The 22,663-nt window shown below is 34.1% G+C and overlaps 1 protein-coding gene across 2 annotated transcripts in view; it reads left to right on the top strand.

Annotated features, from left to right (window-relative positions):
* The window catches only part of LOC123536306 (carboxy-terminal kinesin 2-like), a 101,662-nt gene extending 79,543 nt beyond the window's left edge, over positions 1–22,119 (top strand). For both annotated transcript variants that reach the window (XM_045319378.2, XM_045319377.2), the window contains 3 exons: positions 1,502–1,641; positions 9,199–9,348; positions 12,176–22,119. In XM_045319378.2, the coding sequence (XP_045175313.2) occupies positions 1,502–1,641; positions 9,199–9,348; positions 12,176–12,220 (335 nt within the window). In that variant the 3' untranslated portion in view covers positions 12,221–22,119. The remainder of the gene's footprint in view (positions 1–1,501; positions 1,642–9,198; positions 9,349–12,175) is intronic.
* The last annotated feature ends 544 nt before the right edge of the window (positions 22,120–22,663 follow it).

Below are 22,663 nucleotides of genomic sequence, written 5' to 3'. Positions count from 1 at the left end.
TCTAGCAGGTATGCAAATTTTGATTCCATACCTCATGTTTTTATTTCGATGTAAATGAGATGTGAAACCAAAATTTGTAGTCCTGTTTGGCGCCATATAACCTATACTATGTTGGTGCGCCGTAAAACCCAAATAAATAAATAAATTACTAAATGGATTTGATTCGAACTTGAAATAGTTGTTTCACCTTATCACCCACATCATATGACACAAGGTGCATAACCCTGGCACCAATATTGCGTTGATGCATTTTCACTATATCTCTTGTATTACTAAATGGATTTGATTCAAACTTGAAGTAGTTGTTTCACATCATCACCCACATCATATGACACAAGTTGCACAACTCTTGCATCAATATTTTGTGAATTATGCCCCCTTTTTGCTTAGAATTATACTTATTTAGTGTTTTGATACACTTTATCTCTCTAATTACTTAATATTTTTGGAACAGACTCAAGCTATTGTGCAATATCTTCCTCCACCATTAAAGTCTTTAAACACTCCAGTGACAGCTTTACCTTCCTCAGGTGTGCCCAGTTCCACTATCCAGCATCGAAATAGTCGAGCGTGCTGTCTCCTGTGACAGCTCTTGTCTATTACCTTAGCATGTTTATACAATATTATATTCAAAGAAAAAATCTTACACAGTTGTCAGTGAACCAACAAACCATGGCACAGTCTCATTGTATGTAACTTGTGTATATGTCATGTATGTGGAGATTAAATATCCTTCAAAATAGTCCCCTTATTTACAAAAAAAAACAACTTTTGGCAGAGAGATATAAATTCACGGAATTTGCTTGTTCGTTTTTAGCTCACCTTAGCCAAAGGCTCATGGTGAGCTTTTGTGACCGCTCAGTGTTTATCGTGCGTCGTCCGTCCGTCAACATTTTCTAAGAAAAAGTCTTCTTGAAAACCACAGGACAGATTTACACCAAACTTCACAGGAATGATTCTTAGGTGGCACCTTTCAATTTTATTAAAAGAATTTAATTCCACACAGAACTCTGATTGCCATGGCAACCGAAAGGTAAAACTTTAAAAATCTTCTTGTCCAAAACTGCAAGGCGTAGAACCTTGATATTTGGCATTTGACATCATCTAATGGTCCTCTATAAAAATAGATTTATATAGGGAAAAAACTTTAAAAATCTTCTTGTCTGAAACCACAAGACCTTGGCCTTTGATATTTAGTATGTAGCATTGCCTTGTGGTCCTCTACCAAGACTGTTCAAATTATTACCCAGGGGTGAAAAGAGGCCCCGCCCCGATCAAAATGTCACAATAGAAGCACTTTTGTAATACAGAACACCTGGTAGGATTAGTAAAGGTGTAGTCATATTTCCTTTGCCTATTAAATGAGGTTTTACCAAGGTGCCCACACATACATGAAATAATGCACCGAGTCCTCTCCACCATTTACAGTAGGAATGTCGCTGTTAGACCAGAATTGTTGCAATGCGACTAACAAATCAGATAAACTATATATATATTTCAGGTACCCTTAACCTTGTTGATTTAGCTGGAAGTGAGAGGTTGAAGGAATCGGGGGCCACTGGACAGAGATTGAAAGAAACTCAAAACATCAACAAGAGTTTGTCCAACCTTGGTAACGTTATAATGGCGCTTGGAAATAAGGTATGTTATATATAGCCTGTCTGCAAATCAAAACAGTTTACAAGGTTATGTTACAACATATTACTTACATACAGATGATATTAATTACCAGGTTGTTATTGATTTTCTTTGTTCCTTTAGCCATGCTTCTTGAGTAACACGTTTTCATTTATTTGCATCATAACCTTTTTAAGGTAGTTCTGCACGTTTGGATCAAACTTTTTTCTACAATGTAGAATTTGATTAAACTCTGATTTTTCAAAACTTCAGAATATACCTAGAAAATTCAGCAAATAAAAAAGATAGGGTCGTGTGCTTGATTTTTTGCTAGACTGATTTGAAAAAAATGGTCGTCACACAATTTTTCATAATAGAAGTCCATGGGAAAATCATAACTTTCATAACATTTTTGCAAATAGAAATTTTTCTACAATGTAGAATTCAATAAAACGTCCCACAGTTGTAAATAAACATATGGCCTGTAATGTGGTGAAATAAAATGTATAGGTCCGTTCGCTTAATTTTGAGGTATTTGACTATGATTAAAGTGAACTGCACTTTTCACGTTAATTTTAAGACATTATTTTGAATTTTTAACGTGTCAGATGTTTTAATATAATGTTTTAACTTTAGAAAGACAGTAACAGTGTCATTGTAATAAATTTACTCATAGGTTGCTATTAATTCATAAAATGATTTTCATTTCCGTACGCCGAATCCAGGCTTTATTCCACGTTTTCCGGATAAATGATGTTACGCCATCACTTCCGGTTTATCGAAAGTGCAGAACTACCTTAAGTCAGTTTTCTATTTGATTCTGTTTAGTACTTGAGAACCACTTGACCCAGAACCTTCAAACTTGATAGCATGATTGGGGTTATGAAGTTAACAATTCCAGATGTTCTTGTAGTCGGTAAGTCAAAGATCAAGGTCACAGGGGCCTTAACCTAGAAACTGTCTCCACTAAATAACTTAGGAACCACCTGTCCCAGAACCTTCAGAATTGATGGCATGAGCTAATGAAGTAAATGACCTCTTTTTTAGCTGTGCTCAAAGGTGAGCTTTTGTGATAGCCCTGTGTCTATCGTCCGTCCGTCGTCATCATCAACAATTTGACTGTTAACACTCTAGAGGTCACAATTTTGGCCCAATCTTAATAAAACTTTGTCAGAATGTTACCCTCAATAAAATCTTGGACAAGTTTGATATTGGGTCACCCGGGATCAAAAACTAGGTCACCAGGTCAAATCAAGGGAAAAGCTTGTTAACACTCTAGAAGTCACAATTTTAGCCCAATCTTAATGAAACTTGGTCAGAATGTTACCCTCAATAAAATCTTAGATGATTTTGTTATTGGGTCATCTTGGGTCAAAAACTAGGTCACCAGGTCAAATCAAAGGAAAAGCTTGTTAACTCTGTAGAGGCCACATTTATGACTGTATCTTCATGAAATTTGGTCAGAATGTAAATCTTGATGATCTCAAGGTCCAGTTTGAATCTGGGTCATGTAGGGTCAAAATCTAGGTCACCAGGTTAAATCAAAGGAATAGCTTGTTAACACTCTAGAGACCACATTTATGACCATATCTTAATGAAACTTGGTCAGAATGTTAATCTTGATGATATATAGGTCAAGTTTGAATCTGGATCTTATGGGGTTAAAAACTAGGTCACCGGGTCAAATCAAAGGAAAAGCTAGTTAACACTCTAGAGGTCACAATTTTGGCCTAATCTTAATGAAACTTGGTCAGAATGTTACCCTCAATAAAATCTTGGACAAGTTCGATATTGGGTCATCTGGGGTCAAAAACTAGGTCACCAGGTCAAATCAAAGGAAAAGCTTGTTAACACTGTAGTGGCCGCATTTATGACCATAACTTTATGAAACTTGGTCAAAATGTTAATCTTGATGATCTATAGGTCAACTTAAAATCTGGGTCAGGTGGGGTCAAAAACTAGGTCACTAGGTCAAATCAAAGGAAAAGCTTGTTAACACTCTAGAGACCACATTTATGACTGTATCTTCATGAAACTTCTCAGATGTTAATCTTGATGAACTTTAGGTCAAGTTTGAATCTAGGTCATATAGGGTTAAAAACTAGGTCACCGGGTCAAATCAAAGGAAAAGCTACTTAACACTTTAGAGGCTACATTTATGACCATATCTTAATGAAACTTGGTCAGAATGTTGATCTTGATGATCTTTAGGTCTGTAGGTCAGGTGAGCGATACAGGGCCTTCATGGCCCTCTTGTTTTAAGGGTCAGTAAGTCAAAGGTCAAGGTCACAGCAACATAAACATTGAAAATTATTTCTTCTTGGTAATTTTAGGACCACTTGATCAAGACCCTTCAAACTCAGTGGCATTATTGGGCTAAGGAAGTAGATGACCTTACTGTTTTGGGGGTTAGCAAGTCAAAGGTAAAGGTCACAGAGGCTTGAACCTTGAAGATGGTTTCCGCTCAATAACTTTGGAACTACTTGACCCAGAAACTTCAAACTTGAATGCCTGATCAGGCTTATGAAAAATATGACCTATATTGTGTTTGTTTTTAGCTCACCTGAGCACGAAGTGCTCAAAGGTGAGCTTTTGTGATCGCCCTGTGTCCGTCGACGTCAACAGTTTGACTGTTAACACTAGAGGTCACAAATTTGAGCCAATCTTAATGAAACTTGGTCAGAATGTTACCCTCAATTAAATCTTGGATGACTTCGATATTGGGTCATCTTTGTTCAAAAACTAGGTCACCAGGTCAAATCAAAGGAAAAGCTTGTTTACACTCTAGAGGTCACAGTTTTGGCCCAATCTTAATGAAATTTGGTCAGAATGTAACCCTCAATAAAATCTTGGACGAATTTGATATTGGGTCATCTGGGGTCAAAGAAAAAGTTTGTTAGCACTCTAGGGGTCACAATTTGGGCCCAATCTTAATGAAATTTGGTCAGAATGTTACCCTCAATAAAGTCTTGGATAAGTTTGATATTGGATCATCTGGGGTCAAAAACTAGGTCACTAGGTCAAATCAAAGGAAAAGCGTGTTAACACTGTAGAGGCCACATTTATGACTGTATCTTCCTGAAACTTGGACAGAATGTTAATCTTGATAATCTTAAGGTCCAATTTGAATCCAGGTCATGTGTTTTCAAAAACTAGGTCACCAGGTCAGATGAAAGGAAAAGCTAGTTTACACTGTAGAGGCCACATTTATGACCATATCTTAATGAAACTTAGAATGTTAGTCTTGAGGCTGTATATGTCAAGTTTGAATCTGGGTCAGGTGGGGTCAAAAACTAGGTCACTAGTCAAATCAAAGGAAAAGCTTGTTAACACTCTAGAGGCCACATTTATTACTGTATCTTTATGAAACTTGGTCAAAATGTTAATCTTGATGTTCTCAAGGTCCAGTTTGAATCTGGGTCATGTAGGATCAAAAACTAGGTCACCGGGTCAAATCAAAGGGAAAGCTAGTTTACACTGTAGAGGCCACATTTATGACCATATCTTAATGAAACTAGGTCAGAATGTTTATCTTGATGATCTATAGGTCAGATTCAAATCTGGGTCAGGTGGGGTCAAAAACTAGGTCAAATCAAAGGAAAAGCTTGTTAACACTCTAGAGGCTACATTTATGACTGTATCTTCATGAAACTTGGTCAGAATGGTAATCTTAATGATTTCAAGGTCCAGGTTGAATCTGGGTCATGTCGGGTCAAAAAATAGGTCACTAGGTCAAATTGAAAGAAAAGCTAGTTTACACTTTAGGCCATAATAAATTAATTCCTAGATTATCATTCCCGCCCGCCCCCTCTTTTTTATGCCGCCCCAACCTTTTTTATTTCTCTCTCAAAAAAATAAAAATAAAAAAAAGTTGTACGAAACGCGAAAGGGTCCCGTATATTTGTTTCCAATATAATGCTGCCGCAAAATACCGAATATTCCCATGTATAATGCGCAGTTTTTTGAGCCCCGGGACCAGCCCCGAATCGAGGGTGCACATTATTCACAGGTAAAAACGCCTATCCAACTTCAAAACTTATTTGGTTTCTGATTTTCGCCATTTTGGTAAAGGGAAACTACTCTCCGCGCTTATTGTATATGCTAAAATCTAAGATTGCCGTTACGCATACATGTGATAAGTTCAGAATCCAAAAACTGGAGGTTTGCCATTTTTCAGCTGGAGTTGGGGTCTCAAAACTGGAGGTTTTTTATCGACATAAATTCAGCGCGGGGACACAAAACTTAGAGAAATCCAACATTTTAGGCCACGCAATTATGCATAGGTCTACACCAGAAGTAACAATCCTCATAACTATTGATTAGAATTTTGACAGGGTAATTTTAAGCTACTTTTAACTTACATTTTTTTGGTTAAAGTTCTATTTAATGGCCAATATCTCTGTTACATTCAAAGCTATTGACTATTTTGACCCATTTACTGGCAAAGCTTTAACTGCCCCTTTTACTGGCAGAGCTTTAATTCAGTTGTTCCAGTTCAGAGTCAATCACTGAGAAAAGTCGAGCATGCTGTCTTACAGAAGCTCCCTCTTGTTCTAACTTTAAACTTTTTTAACAGATTAAATTTGTAGAAACAAAGTCTCAATTTAGGTCTGAAATGGTTGTGAACATGCATTAACATTATTCTACTCGAGGACTGAAAAAAAAATGAAGCTCTAAATTGGTCTGAACACAACTCATAAATTATGTAAATTCCTTACCCCACCCATCTTTCGAATAAAAATACTGATCATTAATGAATTTGACATGAAAAACGGAAAACAGAAATGCATCAACCTTACCAAAATAATGTAGACTGATGTTATCAAGTGAGTGAGTGTGTGTTTTCATCCATTTTTCAATGAAATAAGTCCGATTTTATTAGCAAATTAATTTGGTAAACATAGAAGAAAATGGCGTAACTGCATAAGGGGAAATAACATTCATTTTCTAAAAATAGTAATGGGTTGGTTTTTCCAACAATTATTTATGTGATTTTATTATTGAACAAAACTTTTCTTTGAATAATCAAAAAATCATTTCAGCTGGGAATTATTTCTTATGACTGGAAGTTTTTTGCTTCAAATTGGTTAAAAATGGAGCCTAATTGGCATTGAGAATGGGCCGATAATCGGCCCCGTGAGACAGGTAGAAAAGGCCCAGCTTGTCTAATCCCTTATCAAAACAAACAATTAATCATGTTATCAAAATTAACCTGTGAAAAACAACTCTTTCCTCCAGCTACATGTGTGTCAAACATGTATAATACACAACAGTCGGTGACACTTTGATTTACTGTGTAAACATGTTTGGCACTCCTCGGTAATTATCAACCCAGTCATAATACTGATTTTTTTTTTTTTTTTTTTTGAAAAGCGGGAGAATTATGGTTTTGGTCGGTAGACGGGAGGCAAGGTGAAAAAATCGGGATTTTGACCCTCCCGCGCGGGAGATCACATGTATGCCGTTACGTTCCATAAAAGATCGAGTAGTTTATTTTACTTTCAAACAAAATTAATTTCATATAAATTTAAAAGTATTTTGATGAAAGAAATATTAAAAATCACAAATGTTAGGATACTTATAAAAAATCGGGGATTATGTTAAGGCGATCAAACTGTGAACAACAAAACTGACACCACAGTTTACAGTTTTATTTGGCAAATCAGCAAATCAATGCCTTTGGCCAATTAACATAAACACAAATTGAATATGGCCAAAACATACATAAACATACATAATACAGGCATATTTATATATACATATTCAATACAACATGGAGTAGAGACTATTGTGATAGACCTAGTTCTTATTTGTCGATACATTTGTACTACAAACTTAAGAAGCAGCTATGCGCTCAAGGGTTTCATTTCTACGCTTAAACGCATCCTTTAAATATTTTGCAGTGTTATACATAGATTTTTTTATATGTTGAAGAAAGTATATTTACGAATTTTTGTATCGTTGGCCAAGATATATTTCCAAAATATTTTCTACGTATATCGACATAAAGAGGACAACAAAGCAGAAAATGGTATTCTGATTCAATACAATTTAAATTACACATTTTACATATTCTTTCATTTCTAACGGTACCTACGAATCTACCTAATGAATACCTACACCAAGTGACAAGCTAATTGCCAATAATTACTGGGTATTTGATCATAACAAAAAGACTGTCACACCTTTTGTTATTAGTTTGAATTGAGAAGTCCATGTCAATTTAAACGATGCCATTCCGAAAAATTTAAACAGTTGCTTTCTATTTATTCAGAATATTTAATTAAAAAAATAAAAATAAAAAAACAAATATAACAATATTTTACTATTTTTATTTTCGAGAAAACTAAGTCGGTTCATCAAAAACGCAGATTGTTGATAAGACTTAGTGTAATGAATTATGAGAGTGAAAAGAAAGTCTACAAGTTTGATTTTACTTTATTCTGTTTTTGCTGTTTGTCTTGACATGTACTTAGGGATTCCATTTATGTATAAATAGCTGTCATTTTGAATACATAAGGCTTCATTTTGTGAGTTTTAACTGAAATAAATCTCATGTTGATGAAAAGGACCCTTCAGCTGAAATCCTAGGAGTCTGTATGTACACTTTTGCTTATTTTAAGAATCAAAATCCCAAGTCCGGATCAAATGGAACCCCTGCATACAGTTTGTTTTAAAAATAAAAAATAAAATTCCTCCCCCCCCCCTTTTTTGAACAAAATTTGGATGATAATCTAGGAATTAATTTATTATGGCCTTAGAGGCCACATTTGTGCCATATCTTGATGGTCTTTAGGTCAGGTGAGCGATACAGGGCTCTTGTTTTTGTTATTCAGTCAAAGGTGAATTTCACAGATTTTATAAACGATCACAACAGCAATCTTTTAAGTGCCATGTGGCAGCTGTGAAAAGACTCGTTCTTGGATTCAGTGTTGTTATATTTTCAGGTCCTTTGGGATCATGAAGTCCATTCAATAGATGTGAAATAGAGCTCCGCTTAAGCCGGTGCTAGGTAGCATGAGAGGTGTTGCACATTTCATTACCTCTCATGAACAGACTTAGCAAAATGGAGTCTGCTATTATCCTTCTTGGTTGCATTCTATGCTTCCGAATGATCTACAGATTTTATTGAAAAACTTTTCTGCTCAATAATTTAGGAATCACTTGACCTAGTATCTTCAAATTTGATAGCATGATTGGGCTTTATGAAGTAAATAATGTGTTAAGGTATAGGGGTTAGTAAGTCAAAGTCACGATGATTATTGGAATGAAAATTAGAAAACCTATGGGGGGTGCATACTTGTTTTAAAACAGCTCTTGTTTAAACAGAATATGATAGCTTGATGCAATGTTTGAAAACCTTGTTTTCATGGAATTTCCATATTTCTGTTTCTCTAATCTGTTTCTCTAAAATTCGTTTTGCAGAGGTTTATTCGGCTTTGACTTGGCAAGACTTAATGGCAGTTACTGTCCATTTTGACAGAACCAAGCTATTAGTTGATGCTCTTTGCACCATTATTATCAGTTTCTTGGATCCATCTAAACAATTTGCTCTTTTAAGCATGCCATTTCAAATTACAGGAGAATCACGTACCATACAGGAATAGTAAGCTCACCTACCTTCTACAGAATTCACTTGGGGGAAATAGTAAAACATTGATGTTTGTGAATGTCTCTCCAAGGGAGGAGAACTTTTCTGAAACACTCAATTCGCTTAGGTTTGCAACGAAGGTAAGTTTATGAATTCACCTTGTTTAGATTATTTAGAGACCGTACCACAGCTCTTCGCTTACTACAATTTTTCAAAATAAAGTGGTTTTTACAAGTGCACCATTTACAATTAAAAAACCCGCCGTTACATAACTGAAATACTGTTGAAAAAGGGCGTTAAACCCAAAACAAATGATTAAAAAATGTAAACAACGAACTCTGTCAAAGATACTTAGGAATGAATGAATGACAGTCGATCTTAGTCATAATACTGACTGACATAGAATGCTTATGACTCCATATGTTGCAGAAACGTCTAGGATATAAACTAGCTATTTTTATTAAGGGGCCCAGACTGTCAAAAAAAAATGTTTAACATTAGATATATGGGCATTTTCTCAATTTAGGGGCCCATCCCAAAATCTAGGGGCCATGGGCCCCTGCTAATTTATACCCCTGAACATCTGAACATATTTAGTTTGTAACTGTAATTTCCTATCGGTTGAAATCCTCTCAAAAGTGGTAAAATAATTGTTTATATTTGGACAAAGCTCGCTGTCTTTGCCGTTCGCCTGCTGCTAAAAGGGCAAATATCAAAGATTCAGTGTAAGTTATAGTTCACTGGTACTACCAGTTAGAAAGTTCATACTCTGAACAACACGTCAGAGAAATTTGGGCAGTTTTGGCCAATTTAAAAGATGGTAGCATTAGATAATACTTCTTCTTTACACGAAAATTGCCGTTAGGTAACATTTTTAAAGCGAATACACTGATAATCCAGAGTTCACCGATTATGATGTTATTGTCACAAAATTGTTCCAGTTCACGTAGTGTAATAGGTGCACTTAAACAGCATAACTATTAGCTACTGCTGTTATAGGAAAGTGGTAGAGTGTCTGCCTTAGATGTAAGAGGTCCTGGGTTCAAGTCCCGGTTAGAGCTTAAATAGTTGCATTCTGCAACAGCATATTTTTGCTGTTTACAGATTGTTCCAGATGTTCTAAATTTTTATCACACAGTATCATGGATCATTATTTAGCAATCCAGATCACAATTGAGTGTTAAATCAAATGCACCCAATTAGAAAGTATTCACTATATTATGTCCTTTTGATGTTTCTGCTCTCCATGTTCAAGAAGAGTTACATTTCCTTGATCACAAATTTTTCTTTTACATGAAATTATTGAATGCGCATAACACTATGCTTCTGGTTAAAATATTGTCTATATAATTATTTTTGAGAAATATATGGACACTTGCCTTCATTAACTTCAAACCTATGATTTGAAAAACTTAGGTACATGTACTATCTCTAGATTATTACTGAATTATTTCTAGAGCTTTTTTAAGAACCTCTGTGGTCAGTGTCACTGATTTCAGACCACCAGCCCCTCACCTGAATTAGAGCCCAGCTTGGGTTATCATCTAGCTGGTGTTTGGAAATTTGGTTTTTAGCTCATCTGATTTTTTGAAAAAAAATGATGAGTTATTGTCATCACTTGAGCGGTTGTCTGCGTCGGCGTTGCCTGGTTAAGTTTTATGTTTAGGTCAGCTTTTATCCTAAACTATCAAAGCTATTGCTTTGAAACTTGGAATACTTGTTCACCATCATAAGCTGACCCTGTATAGCAAGAAACATAACTCCATCTTGCTTTTTGCAAGATCTATGGCCCCTTTTGTACTTAGAAAATATCAGATTTCTTGGTTAAGTTTTATGTTTAGGTCAACTTTTCTCCTAAACTATCAAAGCTATTGCTTTGAAACTTGGAATACTTGTTCACCATCATAAGCAGACCCTGTACATTAAGAAACATAACTCCATCTTGCTTTTTGCAAGATTTATTGCCCCTTTTGGACTTAGAAAATCAGTTTTCTTGGTTAAGTTTTATGTTTAGGTCAGCTTTTATCCTAAACTATCAAAGCTATTGCTTTAAAACTTGCAACACTTGTTCACCATCATAAGTTGACCCTGTACAGCAAGAAACATAACTCCATCCTGCTTTTTGCAAGATTAATGGCCCCTTTTGGACTTAGAAAATATCAGATTTCTTGGTTAAGTTTTATGTTTAGGTCAACTTTTTCTCTTAAACTATCAAAGCTATTGCTTTGAAACTTGCAACACTTGTTGACCATCATAAGCTGACCCTGTACAGCAAGCAACATAACTCCATCCTGCTTTTTGCAATAATTATTGCCCCTTTTGGACTTAGAAAATCATTTTCTTGGTTGAGTATTATGTTTAAGTCAACATTTCTCATAAACTATCAAAGCTATTGCTTTAAAACTTGCAACAGTTTTTCATCATCATAAGTGGACACTGAACATCAAGAAACATAACTCTATCCTGCTTTTTGCAAGAATGATGGCCCTTTTTAGACTTAGAAAATTATGGGTAGGACAATATTTCTATTACACAAAAAAAATCAGATGAGCGTCAGCACCCGCAAGGCGGTGCTCTTGTTTACCCATGTGCCTGATTTTGCCTGAAATTGTTGTGACCGCAGCTAGGATCAAACTCTGAACTAGTTGAGTGTTCAGAACTCTACCTGCTTAAGTTTCATTTCCCATTTTATAAGAATATATAACTAGCTTCACAGGACTACCATTAAGTGCATCATACCTAATGTTTATTGATACAGGCACAGTGGTGAAGGGAAAATGGTTTGTCTCTAGTTCGTCTTCCTTTGGAGTCCAACACCAGGCTCCAAAAATGCCCTACCAATTTGCATGGACTGGTCAGAAACCCAGGAAATAGTCATTGAACAAAGATAACATGTCATGAGCACTTTCTCTACACTCAATGTATATAAGCAGATATAAACTGATTAATGTTTATTTTCAATTTCAGGTGAACCAGTGTAATATTGGGACTGCCACAAAGAAATCTAAATAAAAGCATCTGCTTCACAGAACAATGCCTTGTTTTAGGAATCAAAAATGGCTTATTTTATTGGTTAGGACAGTTGCAGGAACTGAAATAAGCTAGCTTTAAGTGCTTTTCTTAGATCATAATGCTGTGTTTGCTTTTGTCCTAAATGTTACTGTTAACCGGCTACTCTTCAGGAAGATTAAACAGTATGTCATTTGAGTCAGGCCATGAGAAAACCAATATAATGCGTTTGCGACCAGCCTGTGCAACCACGCAGTCTGGTCAGGATCCATGCTGTTTGCTAACAGTCTCTAAATAGGATTTGAAAGCAAACAGCATGGATCCTGACAAGACTGCACGGATGTGCAGGCTTGTCTGGATCCAAGCTGGTCACAAACGCACTATGTTGGTTTTCTCATGGCTCAGCTCATTTAGATTTTAGAAAATGTAGGAAAATTGAAAATGTAAAGGTTATGGTTGATGTTGATTAATGGATTTTAATGTGTAATTGAAGAATAGTATTAAGAGAACGAACATTTAATATTATTTGTAAAATGATTTTAAATAGACATAAATTGAAACACTTTTCCTGATTTGTTTATCCTTGACATGCTATAAAGTAATTTTCACATTTTGCATTTAGCCAGATTTACTGATTAGAATTTTTAAAGTCATTAAGTTTGTAGAAAAAGCAGTCATGACAGGAAGATCTATTTTTGCACAAATTTTACAGTTACTTGGCATCATCTGTACAAACCTAGAATAAATATGTTTGTATGTATAAAAAGTACTGTATGTAATGTATGGATGGTTTAAAATACTACACATGTATAAGTATACACAGAATGCTTATTAAATAGCAAGCTGGCTTTATTTGAGGTTGAAAGTGTATTTATGTTGAAATTTTACCTAAAGTATTAAGTAAATACTTGACATTTTAACAGTTCATTGCAGAAAAATGAGATCCTCCTGAAATTTATCTACCATCGATTATGTTAAAAAAAGTTTCCTGTTCAGGAATTGACTTTTTGTTTTTCACCAGGTACAGCAGTTTGCATGCATCAGGAATGACATTTCCCAAATGATTTTCCTCTGTCATTAAAATCAGAGATTAGAATATTGGCATGAGAGTTTGTTTGAAATTAAATATATTAAAACTATTTACACCATTTGTGTTCATAAGTATATTTATCCGTCCAGGGAAAAGAAAATACTACTGCCGATAATTATACATTAATGCATATTTATGTATTCTTAAAGTTGGATTTTGAATTTTCACTGCATTTATGAATTTTGATGTTCACTTAAAAATATTTGAAAGTCTTCTGTTGTGTATAGATTTGATGTAACTTGCTTTGATTGAATGTGTGCAAGTTCCATTCAAAATGTTTTCTTATCAGTATGGGTTTGTTACCTGTAGGAAGGAATTTTCTGTTACAAAAAATATACGTTTGTTTATTGTCTTTTTATAAAATGTTGTTCAAAGATGCCTCTAAATTTGAAAATACTGAGTAGTCTATGAAGCCTGTTCAACTAAGCCAAACTAAAACTTTCCTGAACCTAAAGAAGGCTGTTTTCAGATGCAAAATTCCTATATCTTTGGTAATAATTCATACATGTATTTCCTTTGTTTTTTGGAGGAAATGTCTGACAGCCCGAAAATAAGTTTGTGTGGTCATACTTTGATGATAAAACAGATTTATTGATGAACTAAAAAAGTAATGTTCTTTTTTAGAATTGCAAGTACCAATAGTTTATTGCCCTCAGGAATGGTTAGTGCCTTTTCAGAATATTTTACGTGCAGAACACTCCATTTCATTTGCTAATATGATCTCTTATACAAAAGCGACTTTTTTGCTTAGGTAACCCTTGTGTACTTAGAATTCTGTATATATTTGAAATACGAACTTGATATATAAATGTCATTATAACATAAGAAGATAGACAAACATTAAATTTGAATCGAGAAAAAAAATGCATAAATAAGTGTTACTGAAATGAGACTGCTTTCAGAATAGTTGTTAATTCATAAATGAGCTGTGCCATCGGAAAACCAACATAGTGGCTTTGCGACCAGCATGGATCCAGACCAGTAGTCTGGTGAGGATCCATGCTGTTCACTTTCAAAGCCTACTGCAATTAGAGAAACTGTTAGAGAACAGCATGGATCCTGACCAGACTGCGCGGATGCGCTGGCTGGTCTGGATCCATGCTGGTCGCAGAGCCGCTGTTGGTTTTCTCATGGCGTGGCTCAAATTAATCTTGATTTAATATTGGATTACTCTGACAGTTAACTGAGGATATTTTTGTTGTACATACATTAACAATATATAAGATCTATAGGTGTCTGATTCATGTTTTAATTATACAGGATTTTTTTTTTTTTTTCATGTACATCTCACTTAACATAACATGTTGAAATTGTCAGTCTGTTTTGTTTTTTAAGCCAGGTTTCTTAGGATGCAAGTTTATATTTAATGTTAATTCTATACCCATTTTCCACATTGACTGTATATTTCCATATTGGATGTAAGAAAATATATTTCTGTTCTGAACATTTCAACATTTGGTACAAAATCCCACATAAACTAAAATTTTAAAGATGTTTACTGATAAAAACATGACATTCATTGTCATTAAATGCTTGACCCTCTGGTTCTTGTATAATTTCATCTACATTTTCAGTTGTTTTTCTTTCAAAAAGAAGAAAAATAAGACAAAAGGAAAATGTTACTTATCAATGATAGTGTTCAATATGATACAGGATATATCTGGATTCAAATTCAGCTGAAAAAAAGTCAGAGCCAGTCCGATTGTCTAATGTAGTTTTTCAGCTGGGTACTCATTCAAATGTCTCTGTATTGTACAGAGATGTATTAAAAAATGTATATGTATAAATGTTGTATTGAGAGTATATTAGAAGTTTTATCTGGATGAGAGAGTGAACAGTATTTTTATGTGTATATAATTATATATTTTTATTTTAAATTGTTAGAAAACTAAATTTAACGTTGACATATTCTTTATAAATCAACAATATAATTATATAGACAGTAAAAGAATCAAAAAAATTATGATAGAAATATTTGTTTGATTCAACTTTCGAGCCGGCCTTAGTTTTTAGCTCACCTGTCTCATAGTGACAAGGTGAGCTTTTGTGATCACCCTTCGTCCGTTGTCAGTCCGTGCATGCGTGCGTGCGTCAACAATTTCTTGTCTGCATGATAGTGGTTTCATTTATGATTTTATTTTAACCAAACTTTCACACAACTTGTATCTCCATAAGATCTCGGTTCCTTTCTTGAACAGGCCAGATCCCATTATGAGTTCCAGAGGTATGGCCCCTGAAAGGACCAAAATCAGCTATTTTGATGTCTGCACAATAGCAGCTTTATTTATGATTTGATTTTTACCAAACTGACACAAAACTTGTATCATCGTAAGATCTTGGTTCCTTTCTTGAACTGGCCAGATTCCATAATGGGTTCCAGAGTTATGGCCCCTAAAAGGGCCAGAATTTGCTATTTTGACCTTGTCTGCTAAATAGCAGCTTCATTTATGATTTTATTTTAACCAAACTTGCACACAACTTGTATCACTATACGATCTTGGTTCCTTTCTTGAACTGGCAAGATACCTTTATGGGTTCCAGAGTTATGGCCCCTGAAAGGGCCAGAATTAGCTATTTTGACCTTGTCTGCACAATAGCAGCTTCATTTATGATTTGAATTTAATCAAACTTGCACAAAACTTGAGTCACCATAAGATCTCAGTTCTTTTGTTGAACCGGCCAGATCCCTTAATGGGTTCTAGAGTTATGGCCCCTGAAAGGGCCAAAATTAGCTATTTTGACCTTGTCTGCACAATAGCAGCTTCATTTATGATTTGATTTTAACCAAACTTGCACACAACTTGTATCATCACAAGATCTTGGTTCCTTTCTTGAACTGGCCAGATTCCATCATGGGTTCCAGAGTTATGGCCCCTTAAAGGTCCAAAATTGGCTACTTTGGCTTTTGCAGCCATATAGAGACTTCATTTATGGTTTTATTTGATACAAACTTCCAAAATATCTTCAACAACAATAAATCTTGGATTCCATGACAAATCAGATCCAATCGTAGGTTCCAGAGTTATTTTATATCTGATTACCTCCCCTGATTGTAATCAAAATGGATTTATATCAGTAAGTACTTTTGTACTTATTTGAAATTTCATTATTGTCATTAGTTGGACTGAGCCAATCAGGGTAGATAACTGTGGACTGATTTTATGTCAAATTACCTCCCTTTATTTCAAATTAAGGTGGGTATATCTCCGTAACTAATGAAGATACTGATCTGAAATTTCATTTATGTCAACAGATTTATCTGGCAGATCCTTCTTTTGTTCACTTACAATAATTTACTTTTTAATTACTTCCCTTTTACGTTACTATAAATAGCTTATTTTTAGTAACTTTTTTATTATTGACCGTAGGGAAAAACCGAGACCACTTTTCTGTGGTACAACATGATGGTACCTCCAATTTTTAGGTGTATTTTGACATATCTGTACCTTTTAAGAATTTTTTTTTCTTTTTGGTTAAATTTCTTCCTTTTGTTGTTCCTGTCCTTTGGACTTAGATATTTTTTCTGAGGACCTTCTTGTCCTCAAGTTCAATGATAACAGGTGAGCGATATAGGGCCATCATTGCCCTCTTGTTCTTTTTTTCTACTTGGGCATTTCCCATTGTCCTGGTCTACTTTCCTGTCTTTTGCCCAATCTTCTTTACAAAAGTTAATGCTCTTCTTTGTGTTCTTCTTTCAAAGGGAAACATTCTCGAAATATTTTCACTCTGGTTTTGGCCAATTGAAAGTTTTTAATTGAAAACAGTAATTGACAACGGTTGCAGTTGTTTAGAAAATGGATATTGATGTTGACAAATGGACATATGTGCAAAACCTATGCTTTGATTTTGGAACTAAATAACTTTCTTGAATATTTGACCTTAGTTGGTATTAGTCTGAAATTGGGTCTCTCGAACAAGCTTGTCTTGAATTTTCGGCTATCTCTAAATTTTCATGTCACATGCATTTGTGTGGAAATAAATCTGCCATCCCATCAGTGAAGTTTCTTTGTATTTTACTTTAGGAGTGTTTACTAGTGTTGCATTTTGTGAACTTTCTTATAAAAGCTGTAGTTTTGTATTCGTTAATGATTGAAATCCATTGATACCAGAAATTGTTGTCTCTATTGAAGTTTGACCACTTGTGTCCATTTATCTAATTATTAGAGGTCATTTCTTTGATATGAGAAATGGGAAACCTCTTCATATTAGACTTTTTATCTATTTCCGAGAAATAATGAGAACTTTCAGACAAAATTAATTTTCAATCTTTGACATATGATCATTAAATGTCGCCATTAAGTCTGTAACCAGTACTTGGATGTCCTGAAAATAAGCTAATTAAAAGTAAAATATAAAAGAAATATACAGGTACAGTTAATGAAATAGATATGAGATTTATTTATACAATTGTACCTTATTCAATTAGGGACATTGGGAGAGGTTGTTATATAAAAATTAAACATGATCTTTATATGAGAATGTCAAGTCAGGAAAACATGTGACAAAAGGGGATGTTTCATTCTTTTTTTATTGCCTTAATTACTGGCAAAATCCTCCAATCAAATTAAATTCAAGCAACGTATTCTTGATTTATAGAAAAGATGTCTTTGTTAATGCCAGAATTTCTACAGGACCTCTTCAGAAGGCAGCATCTTGTACAGTGTTTTTATTTATATTATTTTATATTTTTTACATGTTTTACCTTTACCCTGCTGAATTTCGAAAATGGACTGGTCTATCATTCAGTTTGGGCAGTACCATTTATGTGCAGGCTGATCTTGGTCTGCACTGGTAGCAAAGGCAGAATCACTTGATGGCAGCAGGCTAAAGGTTAAAGTGGTATGCCTTCAGATTAATATTAAAAAAAAGATATTGATAAAGAATTTTCTTTTGTTACAAATTGAAAATAAGAAGTAAACACAAGTTATCAGGCAAGTTGCAAGCAGTATTTATTTATAGAAACTGTATTCTGGAAATTTATAGAAAACTTTTTAAAAGCATTGGTCTCACATAGAAAAATTTGATGAAAGTAGCAGGAATTTTGATATACTCATAAAATATTGTCTTATACTGTATTGATTTATGATTCTAGATACTTGAAGATTTTTTTTCATGTTTTTGAAAGTTTTGAGGGGAGTCCCTTTAAACTTTAACTCTTAGCATGCTGAACACAATTGGTTCTGCCTTTGCGACCAGTGTAGATCATGATCAGCCCGCACATCCGTGCAGTCTGATCAAGATCTGCACTGTTCACTTTTCAGTCAGTATTTTTTTTCGTAAGCACCCATTTTAACAGTTAATTGTACTGTCCAAATTGAAAGATGGACAAGTTCATTATAGAAATTTAGTAAACCTTACCAATGTGTTCTAGGATCTTAGTTATTCCTGTTAGATCTGTGCCATTATTTGAATGCAGATTGAATGTGGAGTAAGTTGGAAATGTTAGTTTGTCATCAGCTCATTTTTAAAGATATAGGTAACAAAAATTGCTAAAACTAATAATTGCCAAGTGGTAAGTGCTCTACAAAGAAGCACAATAATTCAAATTTGAAACATAATTTAGTGTTTATTAAAACACATCATTAATTATCATTTAAGACCTATCAATAATTGAATATACCTGTATAGTTATTACATGACTCCTTATATAAATCACTAGTCCATAGAGAGTGCTATTGACTGGAAATCTATAACATATTTGCCTACTGACCAGCGAGCCATTCAGTTAGTATATATTATTGTTCAAAGGAGGTTTAATTTGTTGCCTACTTGGGACTCGTTTTTTTTAGAACATGTTCCTTTATATCTTTGGAATGAATTACACATTTCCAATTACATATACTTGTATTATATTAGATTCTTTTAATAAAATCATATTAATGCTTGCAGATTGTTGATTTTAAATATGTTCATTTGACAAAACAAGCATGTTGTCCATTTGTATATGTAATCTTGAAGCCTATCCGACACATTTTGGTGCTTTTAGCAGCTTTTAGGATAGGTAGTTTTGAAATATTTTACTTATAAATATAAGAGTTTTGAGAGCACTAAGTGTATGTTATTTGACAGATATTGACAGAAACTTGTGTATGTAAATAGTATTTTATTTCTTTAAAGTTGTCTTTAGAACTGTATATAGCTATTTTCATGTTATAAGATTGAAATGTGCATACATTTTTAGCTCGACTATTCAAAGAATAGTCTAGCTATTCTACTCACCCTGGTGTCGGTGTCGGCGTCGGCGTCACACCTTGGTTAAGTTTTTGCATGCAAGTACATACAGCCATCAGTTAAAGGCATATAGCTTTGAAACTTATTTTTTCTTTTTCTAGGTCAATAACCAACCTCTCTGGGTCAAGTCCCATAACTCTGACATGTATTTTGAGCAAATTATGCCCCCTTTTGGACTTAGAAAATTTTGGTTGAAGTTTTACATGCAAGTTACTTTTACATGCAAGTTACTATCTCCAAAACTAATGCAGATATTGATTTGAAACTTCACATGTGTCTTCGGGGTTATAAAACTAGTTGATTGCAGCAAGTCCCATAACTCTGACTTTCATTTTGGCCAAATTATGCCCCCTTTTGGACTTAGAAAATTCTGGTTAAAGTTTTGCGTGCAAGTACATACAGCTATTTCTAAAAGGCATATAGATTTGAAACTTATTTTTTCTTTTTCTAGATCAATTACCAACCTCACTGGGTCAAGTCCCATAACTCTGACATGTATTTTGAGCTAATTATGCCCCCTTTTAGACTTAGAAAATTTTTGTTGAAGTTTTACATGCAAATTACTATCTCCAAAACTGATGCAGATATTGATTTGAAACTTCACATTGTGTCTTTGGGGTTATTAAACTAGTTGATAGCAGCAAGTCCCATAACTCTGACCTTCATTTTGGCCAAATTATGCCCCCTTTTGGACTTAGAAAATTCTGGTTAAAGTTTTGCATGCAAGTACATACAGCTATTTCTAAAAGGCATATATAGATTTGAAACTTATTTTTTCTTTTTCTAGATCAATTACCAACCTCACTGGGTCAAGTCCCATAACTCTGACATGTTTTTGAGCAAATTATGCCCCCTTTAAGACTTAGAAAATTTTTGTTAAAGTTTTACATGCAAGTTATTATCTCCAAAACTGATGCAGAAATTGATTTGAAACTTCACATGTGTCTTTGGGGTTATAAAACTTGTTGATAGCAGCAAGTCCCATAACTCTGACCTTCATTTTGGCCAAATTATGCCCCCTTTTGGACTTAGAAAATTCTGGTTAAAGTTTTGCGTGCAAGTACATACAGCTATTACTAAAAGGCATATAGATTTGAAACTTATTTTTTCTTTTTCTAGATCAATTACTAACCTCACTGGATCAAGTCCCATAACTCTGGCATGTATTTTGGGCAAATTATGCCCCCTTTTGGACTTTGAAAATTCTGGTTAACTCAGATTTGAATTTTGACAGAATTATGCCCCTTGTTAACTTAGAATTTTTGGTTAAAGTTTTTGATGAAGTCAAATATCTCTGTTACTATCAAAGCTTTTGACTTGAAATTTAAAATACTTATTTATCATCAAAGTCTACACCAGGAGAAACAATTCCCATAACTCTGATTTGAATTTTGACAGAATTATGCATCTTTTTAACTTAGAATGTTTTTTAACATTTATGATAAAGTCAAATATCTGTTACTATTAAAGTTTTTGACTTGAAACTCAAAATAGTTATTTACTATCAAAGTCTACACCAGGAGACACAATTCACATAACTCTGATTGAATTTTGACAGAATTATGTCCCTTTTTAACTTAGAATTTTTTTTTAAAAATTGATAAAGTCAAATATCTCTGTTACTATTAAAGCTTTTGACTTGAAACACAAAATAGTTATTTTCTATCAAAGTCTACACCAGAACACACAATTCCCATAACTCTGATATTAATTTTGACAGAAATATGCCCCTTTTTAACTTGGATTTTTTTTTACTGGCAAAGCTCTAATTCAGAGTCAAGCACTGAGAAAAGTCGAGCGCGCTGTCTTACGGACAGCTCTTGTTATATATATATATATACTGATTAATACAAAACTGGCCAAAAGTAAATTCATTTTGAAACAAGTAAAAGAAAAATTGAAAACATTTTGCAGATGAGTTGAGCCATTTCTGCCAGATTCCCTTGACTGAAATAGAAGTAATATCTTTTATTTAGTGTAAATCAATGGATGAATTATGTACTCCAAATTTTGTCTATCCTCCATGTCTTTTTGTTTCTCTTTTCTTATTCTGTTGCAAATACACATCAGTTTTCTCCCTGGTCTTTTTAACAACTATATGTAAAATTACCACTGCAAAATTCTACTTTTCAATCGGAAAGGTAGACGAAACAATTTTGTTTTTATCTCTACAGTGTAAATTAGTGTTTTGGACTGGGTATTTTGTCAAGATTGATTTTAAATTTGCACAACTAAATGTTGTGTAATATGCATTCATAATACTTTTTTGTATGGAGTTCTTGATATTCCAAATGTTTTCATTGTCTTCATGATCGTCATCACGAAATCTGTAGGTAAAATGGGTAAGAAGTCAGTTTTTATTAATTTTCATGTATTGTTTAATGTAATCGAGACAAAAGACAATGGGTTAAAATCACATGTGTAGTTGCGGTTTGTTCATTCCTGTTCTATTTATCTATGCAGTTCTACTGTTGTGTACTGTATCTATGCAGTTTTACTGTTGTGTACTGTATCTCTACCACCATATTTTTCTGTGCTTTGTATTCCATGGGCAATATATTAATAAATATTTTAAACATAATTTTTATGCTGTTTTTGTTTTTGTCAGTTAGAAATGATCATTAAAGGCACAGACCTCCAGATTATGTAGAGATAGACCCTAAAATTTTCATAGTAATACATTGAATAAAATCTGGAAATTAATTCCAAGTCCTTGAAATAACCAAAAATGATTTCACAAATGTGAAGTTTTAGATAGTTTTGTTAATATCAGTAACAGAAGTTTTAATTTTTAGCTCACCTGTCACAAAGTGACAAGGTGAGCTTTTGTGATCGCACTGCGTCCGTCATCCGTGCGTGCATCCGTAAACTTTTGCTTGTGACCACTCTAGAGGTCACATTTTTAATGGGATCTTTATGAAAGTTGGTCAGAATGTTCACCTTGATGATATCTAGGTCAAGTTTGAAACTGGGTCACGTGCCATCAAAAACTAGGTCAGTAGGTCTAAAAATAGAAAAACCTTGTGTCCTCTGTAGAGGCCATATTTTTCACAAGATCTTCATGAAGTTGGTCTGATTGTTCACCTTGATGATATCTAGGTCAGGTTAGAAACTGGGTCACGTGC

This window comes from Mercenaria mercenaria, chromosome 17, assembly GCF_021730395.1.
Source record: "Mercenaria mercenaria strain notata chromosome 17, MADL_Memer_1, whole genome shotgun sequence".
Lineage (NCBI taxonomy): Eukaryota > Metazoa > Mollusca > Bivalvia > Venerida > Veneridae > Mercenaria > Mercenaria mercenaria.
This window is presented reverse-complemented; position numbering and strand designations above follow the sequence as displayed.